This window comes from Eublepharis macularius, chromosome 13 (genome assembly GCF_028583425.1).
Source record: "Eublepharis macularius isolate TG4126 chromosome 13, MPM_Emac_v1.0, whole genome shotgun sequence".
NCBI lineage: Eukaryota > Metazoa > Chordata > Lepidosauria > Squamata > Eublepharidae > Eublepharis > Eublepharis macularius.
Window position 1 is genome coordinate 4,162,915 of NC_072802.1, and position 15,410 is coordinate 4,178,324.

General features: G+C 54.0%; 2 protein-coding genes across 2 annotated transcripts in view; both read left to right on the forward strand.

Moving 5' to 3' along the window:
- The first annotated feature begins 300 nt into the window (after positions 1-300).
- Positions 301-11,658, forward strand: LOC129341312 (collagen alpha-1(I) chain-like). The gene is made up of 3 exons (XM_054996440.1): positions 301-339; positions 10,353-11,042; positions 11,146-11,658. The coding sequence occupies exons 1-3, from the start codon at positions 301-303 to the stop codon at positions 11,656-11,658; spliced, it is 1,242 nt and encodes a 413-aa protein (XP_054852415.1).
- AR (androgen receptor) overlaps positions 10,785-15,410 on the forward strand; it is a 201,129-nt gene continuing 196,503 nt past the window's right edge. Inside the window, exon 1 of the mRNA XM_054996389.1 lies at positions 10,785-12,925. Coding sequence (XP_054852364.1) covers positions 11,745-12,925 — 1,181 coding nt within the window. The 5' untranslated portion in view covers positions 10,785-11,744. The remainder of the gene's footprint in view (positions 12,926-15,410) is intronic.

The following is a 15,410-nucleotide window of genomic DNA, read 5'->3' on the forward strand; positions in this document are numbered from 1 at the left end:
CTTGGTGGGCAGCTTGCTCTTCCTGGCCAGTCCTTCTGGGTCTAGGAGGAGGCTCCTGACAGTATCGGTGCTTTTGCTGGACTCCCTCCTTCTCCAAACGCCCCCAGGTGCATCTGATGTTTAGATTGGCAGATGGTGTCTATCCCTCAAGAGTGCTAGGCCACTCCCCCCCACTGCCGCCCCCCCCCCATGGCATGGCTGCTTAAATGTTTAGACACTATTCCAGCCATAGGAAAGAGGCAGGGGTGTGACCCAGCTAGTTTCAGGCGAGAGAGCTGAAGGTGGTTGAATTGACGGGCGATGAAGAATGGCCAGACGAGAACGTTCAGTCTAGCAAAGGTACCCTCACAATGCAGAAAGAGCTTTCCTTGGAAAAAACAGCCGTAACTATTCAGGTTCAGTTGGAATACAGCTGTACACATCTGGAGAGATATTCCTCTCTTCCAAGGAACAGGAATACCCACCTTCCCCAGGACTCCCCCTCCCCCAGCTCTGGAAAGGTTCCTGGGCCTCCCTCTAGCGGTCCATCTTTGGGAAGCCGTTGGCTTCATCAAAAACTGCTACAAGAAGCAGACATCAGGGGGGCAAAAGCAGCCAATGACAGGCACTGACACAGTTGAGCTTTGCGTTTGGGAGAAACAGCTGAAGCTTACTGTTTACCAGCAGAGTGGAATAAAAGCGAAAGCTGTACTTTGGCCAGCAAGATAAGCCTCATGTCCAACAGTAGCCCAATCTCCAAGCCTCAAAGCAATTCCTGCAAAAAAAACCTGTACTCAATGTCTGCTTGAAACTGCCCTATTTGGATACATCCAAAGTTAACACACACGCAGACACACACAAATGGCTATGCTCTGCTTTAATTGTTAATAGAAAACAGTAAGGAGGAATGTTTCCAAATTAAGGCCATTGCTTTTTAACTAACTCCTCAAGATGCTGGCACCATCTCTGCTGGTTCTCTAGGAGGGTTTTTTAAATGCTGAAATGTAAACAATGTGCAATCTCTGGGTGTTTGAATTTCAAAACAGGAGAGTATAACAAAGATTTTTTAGCTGGAATTGCTCTGCCTTGTGATTACTACACATAAATCAAAGGGAATAGTGAAACTTCTCTTAAGTAGAGATATCATCTGATTGGTTTATTTATTTATTGTCCATCTTTCTCACTGAAACTCAAGGTAGATTACACAGTGTGAGTCAACACAATCGATAACAGGGAATTCAATAATTAATACAATAGGGCAAGCGCTGCAGAAATTTGATGAGAAGCATAAATGTGAATAAAGAAATAGACATGGAATATTGCCGAAACAAAACATGTAATTTCAGCTGTGGAATGGACTGCCTAGGGATGTGGTTGGTTCCCCCTCATTGGCAGTCTTCAAGGAGCAGCTAGAAGAATAGAAGAATAGCTTTGGGATGTTCCAGCTTTTGGTGGAGGGTTGGACTAGATAGTCTGTAAGGCCCCTTCCAGCTCTATGATTCTATTATTCTAATTTCATGTGACAAATTAAACGACCCAGAAACTACCTAGTAGGAGCTTAGCTCCCATCAACAGACAGTACCCAGTAGCATAGCCTACAGTCCCTGCCTTTCCCAAAGCATCTCTTAAGGTCATTTTTTACAGCATAGCCCTATTATGTGAGTAGAAAGACCCTCCTGGATAATTCAGTTTTGCATAGTTTGTGGAGAGCCAAGAGAGTGGGTTTTTTCCTGACCTCTTCAGGCAGACCATTCCATAAGGTGGGCGCTACCACCTTATGGGCAGCTGTTGACTTTGCCCGCTTGCAGAGTGGTATCTGCAGAAGGCCCCGTTCAGATGAGTGAAGCTGCCATGGTGGAGAATAGGGGGGGGGGGAGAGGTGACTGCACAGATACGAGGGGCTGAGGCTGTGAAGGGCTTTGTACGTGGTGGCCAAAACCTTTAATTAAACCCAGTAACTGATGGGTTTCCAGGAGGACTTACTTCACATGCAGGCACAACAGCAAACCACTGTTGAATACAAACCATTAAAACAAAGCTCCTAGTACTGGGGAAAGACCACTCGAGATGCTCAGAGGTAATTAAAAGGGTTCTACTATATATTATTGTTTGTGTTTGGGGTGGTGCCCAGGTCATGTACCTGATTCACACAACTTTGTTTTGTACAGAGGCTGTCCTACACTAAGGCACAGGGCTTTTTTTCAGCGGGAACGTGGTGGAACGGAGTTCTGGTACCTCTTAAAAAAGGTCACGTGGCTGGTGGCCCCGCCCCCTGATCTCCAGACAGAGGGGAGTTGAGATTGCCCCGTGCGCCGCTCGGCAGCATGGAGAGCAATCTAAACTCCCCTCTGTCTGGAGATCAGGGGGCGGGGCCACTGACCATGTGACCGTTTTCTCCTAGGGCGATTTAAACTTTAAAAAACTCCCCCCTTGTTCCAGCTGACCCCAAGTGACGTCATTGTGTGGTCCTGAGTTCCACCACGGAGTTCCACCACCTCTTTTCCCAGAAAAAAAGCCCTGCTAAGACAGATCAGTGAATCATGGTGTAGCAAGAGATTTCCAGTTCTGAAACAGAGGTCTGTCCTGGCCTTGCTACCTGAAGAAGCCTCAGACTAAATTGGGGACCTCCCAAGGTTCAAAGAGCTACTGAGCAAAGTACCCTCCTTTAATTGCAAGGACTCTCACCGTTTCCCTTTGTTTGGCATAATTCTGAGTCTTCGTGAGCCAGCACTGATCAGGATGGTCAATTCACGTTTCAAATGTTTTAAAGACACAGTGAATGTCAACTACTTGTTCACAAGACTGCTGGAACAAAAAACAGCAAAAAATGCTGTCTGACTTTGTTCCACAATCTCTCTGTAGACCACTTCTCAGTTTAAGTCACGGCGCCTCTGTTGTGGAAGCCCCTCACAAGAGCCGCAGGTACCGCCTGTCTCACCGGCTGGGTTTAAACAGCAAGTGGGAAATGTTCCCGTTTGTCCACGCCGGGAGTTTTGTTTGAGTGGGGGAGGGGGGGCTGACCCTGTGAGTTTCAACACTTTAAATATTTTTATAACTATTTCTAATATGCACTCCCATTTTTACATTTCAAAATGTTATTCCATCTGTGGTTCTTCTATTGACTGGATATTGAGCTGGTACTTCTGTTAGATTAGTATTTTTAATGATGAGTGGTTATATTTTAGTCAAGCTGAGGCAGGGATTGTGGAGGAAACCGGAGTGGCCAGATGAGGAGACAGGGAGCGAAGCCAGCCGTGAGTTTTGCTCCCTACTGACCCCTTTCCCCATCACAGCAATTCGGGGTGCCATACCAGTGAATCACCAGGCCTGAAAATCCAGTTGTTGAATGCCAGGCCAGTAAATGGTAGAACATCCACCTTCCAGGACAATCCTGGATGAACAAGCTGACCTGGCATACGTTACCTGGCTGGACACCAGTGGTGGAAGAGAACTGTCACGGTGGCCAGGTTTTTCAGCAGTGGCAGGCTCAACCTAGTTGCCTGGGAGGGGGGGGGTGCCTTGGCCCACCATTTCCCACTGTTCCATGTTCACCAAATGCCGAGTGCTTCTTCCTTATATTGGGCTCCCATGACAGAGCCTGTTGGAGTGCTGCCCATTCTGCTGCCTGCCTCCCTGCCTGAGCTGCCCGTGAGACCCACGGTGGATCTATACTGGTCTACAGATAGAGGCCATCCATTCCTGTTCATGCACCAGGACCATCAACTATCTTATGCTAGAGAGGCTTTGATCTTTCCTGGAGGGGAAGTTCTAGAAAATGGTGCTGCAGGACTTTTCCCTTTAGACCGCTGGCATATGGGGTTCCATCTTGTCCCTCACACTGTTAAGCATTCACATAAAACCTCTGGAAGAGATCATCCAGAGATCTGGAGTGAGCAGTCATTACTATACCAATGACACTCAACTCCCCTTTCCGTAACACTCCAGGAAGATGGTAAATGTGCCTTTAAGAAGTATCTGAGAGCAGCAGCCAGGGGTGCATGAAGGGGAACAAACTGCAATTTAATCTACACAACACGGATTCTTCTCTGGCCCTCGACACCCAGGAGGTGGAGGTGGCTAGAAGAGCCTTTCCTGTCATCAGCACATTCCGAGAGGAGATGGGCCTGGTCCTATTCACACTTGCCTCAGTAATAACATCCCGGCTGGACTACTACTTTGTATGGATCTGCCTTCCAGAAACTGGTCCAGAAACTTCAGCCGGGTCATTATGCAGCAGTCAGAACACCGAAGGGCTTATCATAACAAGCAGGAAATGTCTACCTGGTTCTATGGTTGTTGTGGGTTTTCTGGGCTGTATTGCCGTGGTCTTGGCATTGTAGTTCCTGACGTTTCGCCAGCAGCTGTGGCTGGCATCTTCAGAGGTGTAGCACCAAAAGACAGAGATCTCTCAGTGTCAATGTGATTTCTGCCTTTCGGTGCTACACCTCTGAAGATGCCTTAGAATAAGCCCAGCTAGGGCCCAAGAGCAGAGCCCATGAACAGAGAGAGGGACAATGGATTAGGTGTGTGCAATCTGGGAGCCAGGTGAAAAAAGCTGGATTTCTGCCAGTTCAACTAAATCCGGCGTTCCCAGATCAAATTAGAGAATCCCAGATCCAAACAAGACGAGGCTCACGTTGGCAATCTTCAATAAACAATAGCATTTGCTTTATAAACCCCTGCTGAACCATCATTTTCTTTCAGCAGAAGCTGTCCTTATTTGAGCAGTCTCTGGAGCACAGGTGTGCTATCCTCCTCTCTGCGCGGGATGCCTGCCCCCTCTCTGCAGGCTCACCAGGTGTACATGGCCTTCCCCTGCACAGTTTGCCAAAAATGTGCAGGAGGTTCTAACTGGATTCCTGCAGTTGGACTCTTCATGCAGACAAAGCAGAAGTACCCATGTCTGCAGCAGTCTCTGAATTACTATGAAGACCTTCTCCAAGTAGACCCTCCTTGAACGGCCGTGTAGGCTGCAGTCATAGAGTATAGAGATGGTCGCATGTGGCACCACAGCTCCCAGTACTCAGTACAACTGCCGCTGGATGCTGCACTGTCCCCCACATTGTCCCACTGATAGATGCCACATTTTGCCACTATTGCCACAGCTGGGGGTGTTCTATAAAAACCATTACGCTGAATCTCCTCCTGCCTGCAGGTCACGGCCACCAGCTGGTGCTGCCCACTGGCTGCCTAAAGGCGCAACTGCCAGTTTGACTCCAGGCAGCTTCTGCTGCTGCTGCTCTTCCCACAAGCCTCCTGCAGCCCTGTTCTTTGCACGTTCAGCTGCCTCAGCACCAAAGCATCGAGGGGGCATATTTTTACCAAAACACTGACCGGATATGTTACTTCAATAGTCACAGTCACTGATTTTTGCCCCTTCAGCTTAACACACTGGAAGCTAACTGCAGCTGTTTCCTCTGTCCACTATGCAGCCCAAGGAACATCCAGAGAGACTGGAGCTTGGTAGCAACCCCTGCCTGACAAATGTGTCCCAGAGCCTGCAGCTGAGAAAGGTAGCTGCCCAGCAAGCCCCTCCTGCAGTTGTCTGCTGCTCTGTCAGCTGGACTGTAGGCCCGAAGTCTAGGCCCACCCTGCAGTGCCCAATGAACTGCCTGGTGCTGCTGCATGTTCCTCCTGCACCCCCACCCCCACCCAATGCATCCTAGGCACCCCAGGGCCCTGCCTCAGGTCCGTAGCTGCTGCACCAGAGGCACCCATCGGGTCCTTGAAGAGAACGCACCACCCCACGGGGAGACGGATGTCTCCCGAGCCCTCAAAATAAGCTTCCACTCTTCACTCAGCCTCTCAGTCATGTGCAGCCTGCTCTTGCGGTGCACGGCCATGTCTTATTTGAACTTGTGTTCTGGGATGTAGTTGTCACCGTGGATGCTCTTGGGGCATTTGGAATTGGTGGGATGTTGGTGGAATTGTTTGTGGACTCACGTCCAGCCTTCAGAACACTCTTGGACCACTTCTTCCGGTCTTGCTGAGATACGTAGTCATCCGAAGCCAGACAGATCCAACACTGCCTGCTGACGAATGAGAGAGCCAGACTCGCCAACGGAGGTCCAGCATCCTACGTCAGACATGCAACCCAGGACCTGGCAGCTGGTCCAGAGGTCAAGGGGGACTCCCCCAGTGGCTTCAGAGGGCTCTTCTCTCTGGCAAGGAACCAGGAAAGGCCCACCTGGGAAGGAGCTCCTAGGTGGAATCTTCCAGGAAGGAGGCACGTGGATGAAAAGGTGATGGGGTGGGGAGAGGGTTCATCAGTGATGGGCTAGAGCTGCAGGCTTTTGCAGAATAACTGCCTGCCATTTCAGGATGTGAAATGATCCCACACGGTGGACATCCTGCCATGCTTAGCAGCACACGCATTTCTGACAAGGAGCGGAGAAGCAGGAGAACACAGACCGCTGGCCCAGAAAGTGGTGCAGGTAGATGCTGGTGACAACTTGCTGGCAGTTCTGGATCTGTCACTGCAGGGAGGCCCTTTGAACAGCAGCAAGAGTGGGTGGATGGACCTCAAATGTAGTCCTGTGGGAAATGCAGCAGGTACTGTGGTGGTGGTGGGGCCTGGGCCTCTGAGGAATGAATGTTGACGATGCACGAGAAAGGGTGCCCTCCTCTGGCTGCTCTTGAACATGCTCTGCTGCCACATCAGATGCATCGCTCTCTCACACCAACTCCTGTAAGAATGCCCCCATGAGCATCTGGAAGGGCACTCCTTTGCCCTCAACATGGTTTCTTGCTGCTCTGCTCTGGATGGTGTTGTAGCTGGAACAACTGGGAGCAGCCAAGGTCAGCTGACGAGCCCCAGATTCAGATTGTATCTTTGCCCATGGTTGGGAGGTCGGCCATGTCCAGACACGACTTCTGCAATTAAGCGAGATCAGGGTCTCAAGAAAGGATTCCCAGCCACCTTTCACCTGCTTCTAGGTGCACGGCCTGGACCTGAGCAAGCAAGCTTTGGGGCCGAAAGGCAGAGCTGATGCAAGCTGCACGGGAAGGAAAAACAGCAGCAAGCAAGGGGGAGGTACAACTTATGTCACAGCAAAGAGCCTCTGCCCATTGCCGCCCCCCCCCGGGCACCTGCACAAGAGCAAAAGGAATGTCAAGAACAGGAGTAGGAAAAACTCAGAGAAAGCGCTTCACTGGACAAGCTTGGAGACCCTCAGATATCCAAGCCTCGTGCCTCCTCTCCCATTGGGAAACGAGCACCGTGTTCACCTGGGGGGACACACAAAAACAAAGCTCTCTCTCCACCTCCCAGCCCCAGGTGTTAAGAAATCTTCAAGGAAACAAAGCCAGGCTGAAACATCCACTTTTCCTGGCACAGCGGACTGAACCCAAGTGGAAACATTCCACATCCCCTCTCCCTGAAAGGAAGCCCAACTCCTACCAGGGGGCCCTGCTTTGCAAGCCGCCGTCTGTCCTGGAGGTTTGGGTGTTCTTCTCTTGCCCTCCAGATCCGCGTCTCTCTGGTCTTCCTTGGTCGTGACGCCTCTCTAGCGCTGGGTCCTTTCTTGTTCTCAGTCCTTTCCATTTCTGGTGGCAATTCTCTGTTCCAAAATAAGCAAAGGTCCCAATAGCACAACAGGCGGGAGGACTTCTAGAGCCCTCAAGGCTCACCTTCTTCAAACCCCCTGACATCTCATTGATGGTTGCTGTGGGTAGAATGCAAAGACTTTTAAAGTGATGGGTTCATTTTCTTTTGGCCTGATTGGTAGCTGATCGCTCAGACGACTTCTTTAAACAAAAGTGCAGGGCCCACCCAGGAACACAAGCGATGAATATAGTGATTAGTTCTTGGGATCATGAGATACATGCTAGATACTGAGTTCCAACGTCATGTAAAACCATAGCTTAATTACACTAGTATTTTTATTTATTTTATTTATGTCATTTATAATCCGCCTTTCTCACTGAGACTCAAGGTGGATTACACAGTATGAGATTAGTGCAATCAGTAGCAAGTCCATTTCCGTACAGTGTCAAGGACATTTCCATAAACTATGCCATAGGGTAAATAGATACAAGTTTAAAAAACATAGTGTTAGCAAGAATCCAATGCAGAGTAGAAAAAATACTGAAGCAGAACATAAGCAGAACATAATCAATTCTAGGACTAACATTAGACAGCATGGACCACTGGTGGTACAGAGGAGTACATATTTATAGTAATAATAATATGTTTATTGCTTTTCCAGCCGAAGCCATAAGCCATACAAACACCAACAAAATAAGAACTGTACACTTGAACATACCCAATTCACATAGACATAACTTGTCATTATCACTTTAAACTATCTAAACTCATGAAAATCTTGTTTCTTTATTACCGTGGCTAAAAAGGAAGCCACTATAGCAGAGGTTTGATTGTCAGGAAAGTTATCAGACAATAACACTGAGATTGCCCAAGGAAGGAAGGGAAGCTTTTCTTTTAACATAATAGGAATAATAAATCTCTCTTTCCTTACTCCACTTAGGGCAAAAAACTATTATATGATCCAAGGTCTCTAACTTTCCTTGTCCACATATTTAAAGCAGCAGATAACATGTAAGGCAATATAGTGATGGAGTCTATGGTCCCTAACTCGAAGCATCTTCCCTACAATGCAGCCCTCCCATTTGAGTAAAAAGCCTTTTTGAATAGTTCGGTGGGGCATGATTAGCATGATTGCTTGAATTCAGGCCCCACTCCCAGGGTAGGTGGCCTGGCCAGCCACTCCCGGGTGATGCCGCAGAGGAGGCCAGGCGGCCAGCCAGGCAGTGCTGCACAGGCACCCGTCTGAGTGGCCAGCCACTCCGGGATGGCACAAGAAAGCTGCAGGAGGCCAGCCAGGCGCCTGGGTTGGCAGACCATTCCCACTGGCACTGCACAGCCCCAGCAGGGCAGCTGGGCACTTGGCCAGGCTGGGTGATGGAGGCAGAGCTGCCACTGGGGGGGTGGGGCTGGCCAGGTATCCAGTATGTGAGTCTGCAAGAGCAAACGCATACAACCTGTCTACTGTCTATCATTTGAGGGTAACGCACAAAAGGGGGGAGAGATTCTGGCTGCACAAGTGGGTCGCTTAGTGGGAGGGTCTGTGTCTCAGTGGAAGAGCACCCGCTCTATGTGCAGAGGGTCCCAGGCTCAACCCTGATCATCTCCAGTTAAAGGATCGGGCAGCAGGTGACGTGGAAGGCCTGGACTCTGGCGAGTCTCCGCCAGCCTGAGTTGATGGTGCTGATCTCGAGGGCCCAACCGGTCTGGCTCAGCATACGGTGGCTTCTTGTGCGCAGGCGACCAGAGCGAGACCCCAGGGAAATGTGCGTTTTCCCAGATGATGGGAAGATTTAGATCACAGAGTGCAAAAGTGACTGCATGCTGCAACACTACTTATTAACAACACACAACTACTTATTTGACAACGCACAACCAGGCCATCACCCTGGACTACCTAGCACGGACACCGAACAACAAGAGTCGGCCGATCTGCCAAGGGGGCTGGACTCCTGCATGAGCAAGAGGGCGGGCAGGATGGGAACGAGAACACAGCCCTGGAGCCAGCCCAGCACAGAGCCCCCTGGGCAGCAAGCCAGCCCTGCGGGGCCCACCACGGCCCCTGGCTCACCCACAGCTGCCTCCGCCTGCAAGCTGCCCGCAGTACTCAGGAGGCCAATGGCGAATTGCCCCCAGCACTCTCTGCTGCTGACAGGTCCAGGCCACCTGGCCCCTGGGGGTCGGCAGAGCTGCTGGGGCGGCAGTCTGCTTAGCCCTGGCTAGCTGCAACCCTCCAGGCCCACCAGGAAATGTCCCTGTAATTTCTGCCCTTGCAAGAAGATCAAGTCGAGTCTGGCTGGTCACCATTAGCAGTTCTGGTAACACGGATGGTTGTTTTGTTTCTCTTTTAATTAAGCCACCAAATGGTTTAAGTAAACAAATAAGTTAATTACCTGCCTTTAATCCAACCAGGATTAAATGAACACGCTATGAAGGCAATTTACAGTTTGATAAACTCCCTATGAGAAAGGTCCCTGTTTCATCTTCTGGCAGCAATGGCCGGCACCCAAACCAAAACGGCCTCAAACTTACCTCTTATCCCCATTGATCACAATTTGTTTCCACTCATTAAAAAGGGCTTCTACTAATTGACTAAAGTTTCAGTTGATTAATTTGGCAATAAACCCAATGAGAGGCTGCCATTCGGTTGGCTTGGCTGGCATGGCCATCCTTTGCATGCCGATGAGTGCCCTCAGGCAGGGTCTCTGCAACAGCCCCTCGCCCCAGTCTTTGGAGGGCCTTTGGCCAGCCCAAGCAAGCCCCGTGTAGGTCTTGAAGGGCCAGCGGGGCTCTGGAGGCACAGGCCCCACTGCGCCCCTCATCCTTGCAGAGTGGGGAAGGGAGGCGGGCAGCCGTAGCTAGGGGCGCAGCCACTGACCCGTTCCCGGTTCGCATAGTACCTGCGTGCCTTGCACAGTCAGATTTGCGCACCATCGGGATTACCTGCGGGGAAGATGGCAGCATCCCGTGCCGCACAGAAGTAACCGAGGAGCACCTGTGGCGCTGGCGAGGGCCTTCCAGGAAAGCCCCCCGAGTCGACGCCCAGGCTCCGCGCAGCAGCCAGGCGGGCGCCCCGGTCGCAGCCAGCGGCGTCGGCACCGCGGCCGGGCGGGTAGGCGTGCGCGCGGCCCGGCCGGCGGGCTTGGAGGAGAGCCGCCCGGGGGCACGTGCGGCGGGGCGTGCGCTTGCCGGCAGCAGCGCCGGGCGGCGGGTACATAAGGCGGGCAGCGCTCGCCTGCGCCGCTTCCAGGCTGCGAGCCGGGAGGGACGGGGCGCGCCGGGTCACGAGGCGGCGGCGGCGGCGGCGGCCCTCTGCAGGCTTCCAGCCGGCGGGAATCGCGGGACGGAAGGGAAGCTATTTCCAGGCTCGAGCAGCGCGAGAAGCCAAACCCCCAACGCCCGGATTTGGAAGCGCGGCGGCATTCCAGCGGGGCGGAGCGGAGCCGAGCCGAGAGCCGAGCCGGAACCAGCGAAGCAGGCGAAAGGGGAGCGCCGCAACTCCGGCCAAGCGCCGCGCCAAGTCCCCGCCGAAGCCTCGGGCAGGGCGGCCCAGGCAGTCCCCCGCCCGCCCGCCCGTCCGCTCGCCGCGCTCTCCAGCCCACTTGTTGCTTCGCTCTCCGCAGGGCCGGAGCGGAGGGGGCGGGGAAGGAGCCGGCCGCCCGCTCGCGGCTCCCTCGGGCCGAGCCGACCCCGAACGCCCGCCCGCCCGCCGCAGCCAGAGGCAGCCGAGCGCCGGGCCCGCAAGCAGCTGGCGTGGTGGTTCTGAGACGGGCCGCCCAGCTTCGCCTCGCCTCCCGCCGGCCACTCGGGGCCGCAACCTCGGCTCGCCCGGCCGGGCGAGAAACGTCAGTTCGCAATCGCAGCGCCTGAACGAGGCGGGCGGCTCCAGCCCCGGTTGTGAAAGTTGCCGAGGAGTTAATCATTGCCAAATCCCCGGCGGAGCTCGCTCTGCAGCGCGGCACCGGCAGCTCTGCTCTGCTCCGCGGCTCGCGGCCATCGCGCCAGCCTTCCCGGGCGGGCGGGCAGGCAGGCCGTCAAGGGGCCAGCCCCGAGCTCAGCCCGACAAGCCCACCGCCGCCGCACCTGCTCCGCCGCCCGCGATGGCCGCGCTCGGCGCCCGCCGCCGCCCCTGCTAGAGCCCCACGCAGGTAGGCAAGCCGGCTCGCGGCCGCTTCTCCCCGCCGAGAACCCGCTCGCCCGCCGCCGTCCCGCCGCGCCAGCCATGGAGGTGCACGTCGGGCTGGGCAGGGTGTACGCCCGGCCGCAGGGCAGGACCTTCCGCGGCGCCTTCCAGAGCCTCTTCCAGAGCGTGCGCGAGGCGTTCCAGAGCCCCGGGCCCGGCGCAGCGCGAGAGGAGCCCGCGCCCGGGCCCAGCCAGCAGGCCCCCGCCGCCGCCAGCCCGCGGCACCAGCCGCCGGCGCCCGGCTCTCCCACCTACCTGCCGCTGGACGAGCCGCCGCAGGTGAGCAAAGCGCTGCAGCCCGACGACCGGGAGCCGCTGCCGGCCGCCGCCTCTTCGGCCCCGGCCGCGCCGCCGCTGCCCCTGCTGGGCCCGGCCTTCCAGAGCTGTCCCGGGGACCTCAAAGACCTGCTGGCCGAGAGCGGCGCCCTGCAGCTGCTGCCGCCGGCGGAAGGCGAGGCGCGCGGCGGCGGCGGCAGTGGCGAAGCCGCGCCGGGCAAGGAGGACTTTCTGGGCGAGAGCGCCAAGGAGCTGTGCAAAGCCGTGTCCGCCTCCATGGGCCTGGCGGTGGAAGCGCTGGAGGCGCCCGGCGGCGAGCTGCTGGCGGCCCGCGGCGACTGCATGTTCGCGCTGCCCGGCGCGCACGCACGCCCGCTGACGCTGGGCAGCTGCAAGATCGTCGAGGCCGACGAGGAGGGCGCCGGCGGGCGGGCTGGCGAGGGCGCGCTGGCCATGGACGTGCCGGGCAGCCTAAGCCTCTACAAGGGCTCGCCCGAGCTGGACGAGCCGCTGGCCGCCGCCTTCCCTGGCCGCGAGTACTACAACTTCCAGCTGGCGCTCGCCCCGCACGGCCGCATCAAGCTGGAGAGCCCGCTGGACTACGCGGCCGGCAGCGTCTGGGGCGCGCAGTGCCGGCGCGCCGCGGAGATGCCCCCGCTGCCGCCCCATTACGCCGGCCCGCCCGGCCCGGCCTGGCACCCCTTCTTCGCCGACGAAGGGCAGCTCTACGGCCCGTGCGCCGGCGGCGAGAGCGGCGCCGCCGGCCCCTTCGGCTACGGCAGGAGCCCGGGCCCGCCCGGGCAGGAAGGGGGCGACCTCCCCGCCGAGGTGTGGTACCCGGGCGGCGTGGTGGGCAGGATGCCCTTCGCGCCCGGCGCCGGCTGCATCAAGACCGAGCTCAGCCCCTGGCTGGAGGGCTACGCGGGCGCCTACGGAGACGTCAGGTGAGCGGCGGAGCGGGAGCGGGAGCGGGAGGGGGACCGGGAGGGGCGCGCGCAGCGCCCGGGCCAGCTGGGCCTCCTCGCGGCAGCCCGCGGCGGCCCCTGCAGCCTCGTGGAGGAGCTGAGCGGGGAAGCGGCGGGGCCGCCAAGGAGCGCCCGGCGCGCGCTGGGCAGGCGGAGGCGCCCGCGGAGCCAGGGGCCGGCTCCTGCCCGGGGAGCGCGGAGCGCGTCCGGAATCCGGGCTGCCTCCGCGCCGGCGCAACTGCCTGGGCCCCGTGCACAGTTTGCTTTTGAGAAGGGCCCGGGGGTCTCGATGCAAACCCTTGGCCGCATCGCCTGAACTTTTGCTCGGCGCGGTCCACAGCTCCAGCGCCGCTTTTCTTGCTTCTCATGACTCAGGCAGGAAGGCGGCTGCTCCAGAAGCTCCATGTTGAAACTTAATCCACTGCAAGGTGACTTAGCGATTCCGTGGAGATAGGTTAGCTTTGATGACAGGTGTTTCAATGAGCTACCCGTTTTTGTAATATGTGCAAGTGTAGTTCTGATTTTTTTTGATAACAGTTTAGTTGTGGATGCAGAGGGGTTAGCCGTGTTAGTCTGTGGCCGCAAAATCAAAAAGAGTCCAGTAGCACCTTTAAGACTAACCAATTTTATTGTAGCAATAAAATTGCTACAATAAAATTGGTTAGTCTTAAAGGTGCTACTGGACTCTTTTTGAGTTTAGTTGTGTTTCACTCCCCCCATTTTCCTAGTTGTGTTGGAAAAACAAGAATCCCGTGACACTTTAAATATTAGCAAATTTATTATAGCATGATATGCGAAGAACTGATTTTGAAGCTTATGCTAAAATAAATTATTTCAGTTGTCAGGGCGCCCTTTGTTTTTCAGCAAGAGACTAAGAAACAAAGTGTATTGGCACGTCTTTAGAACCGCTGACAGTGGCCCTAGGAGAAAGCGAACCCTCCAAATTTGCTTTCAGGAATATGTTTTGCTGCTCTGAGTTTTAACATTGAGTTAAGAATGTATATTTAATTTTATCATGCACACATTTTCCCAGTGTCCTCTTTATGCTAAAGAAGAGAGATAAAACTTCTTTGATGTTTCAACAAGTAACAGGTTGCAGTGAAATTTTTGTTTTATCTTTATCCAGTTCTTTCTAAGGGAACAAAATAATGCAATGGATGGAAATTAGCTAAATAATGACTTATGCATGCCATAGATACGTGCGCATGTGTAAGTTCCTGTGGCGTAAAAATGCTGCCTTTCAGTTAATGAGGCCAAATAAGACACCATTATCTCTGGTGCTGTAGCAATGATTTCGCTGCACTCTACTCCGCTTAATGGACTGGAGACCATTCAGCTCTTACCTGCCTGCTTCCGCCAATTTCCCACATTCTCCCACAACTAGCTAATTTGCTTAATAAGATGGCATCATTACAGGTTCTTATACCCCCCCCCCTTTAAATCTTGTGTGCTGCTTTGAAACTTAAGTAACGTGTTTCTAGCTTTGAGGTCACCAATTCAGAACTAGTTTGGAGATTCTCGGCACAGGTCCTATTTAGCCAGTCTCCATGTTGCCACTGGCGCCCAGATTGACATTCATTCTCAGCAGCTGTGCCATGAGTTAAAATGGAGACTGGGCAAGTTTCTTCCCAGAATCCAGTTGCAAACAACTCAGACTTTATTTATCATTCCCTAAGTCTTACATCTCCTGATGTAAGAATGACTTTCATTTGCCCAGGTGGTAAAGAATCTGTCACAAGCAATAAATCCCCCATTGACATTTCAATATTTTTTTGCAAGGGAGTATTAGCCATGCTCAAAAGTAAGGTATTTTGGAAGCAGAGGCAGCTTATTAGATATCGGAGTTGTCTGGTCTTAACTGATTTATTGGAAAGTGAAGGAACCTTGAGATTGCAGCTGGGCACCTCCATCTTATTTTCAGTTACTTAAGTATTGCAAATGCTTGAGCCCGGGCTACAAGCCAGTTAAGCGGATCAACTAGAAGCTGAGCCTGTTCATTCCCATTGGCTACAGTAAGGTTGGTGATTGGCAAATGATCCTAACGTGCAGCCCTAAGGAGACTGCAGTGAGTTTAGAGTGGAGTAGCTCTAGTTAGGATTGCTCTGTAGCCGTGCAGTCCTAAGAAGAGTTACTCCACTCTAAGCCTCTTGATTTCAGTCGAATTTATTTCCACATGTCACGGACCTACAATTCTAGCAGTTAAGCTTTGCTGAGGTGTGCTTTGGACTGTTTGCTACAGAGCTGATGATTTGCAGTTGATTGAAGCCCTTAGCTAAGTAATTAGATTGGGGCCCCACCTGATTCAGAGGCTCTCAGTGAGCTTTGCAGGCATAACAGCAGCAGGAGCCGCAAAAACGGATCCCTGGTTCCGTGGCCCGGAATCAACAGGGACTGGAGAAACAGTAGGAGTAGCAAAACAGCAAAACCAAATGCAACTTTGTACAAAGTTGTTGCAGCACTTCTG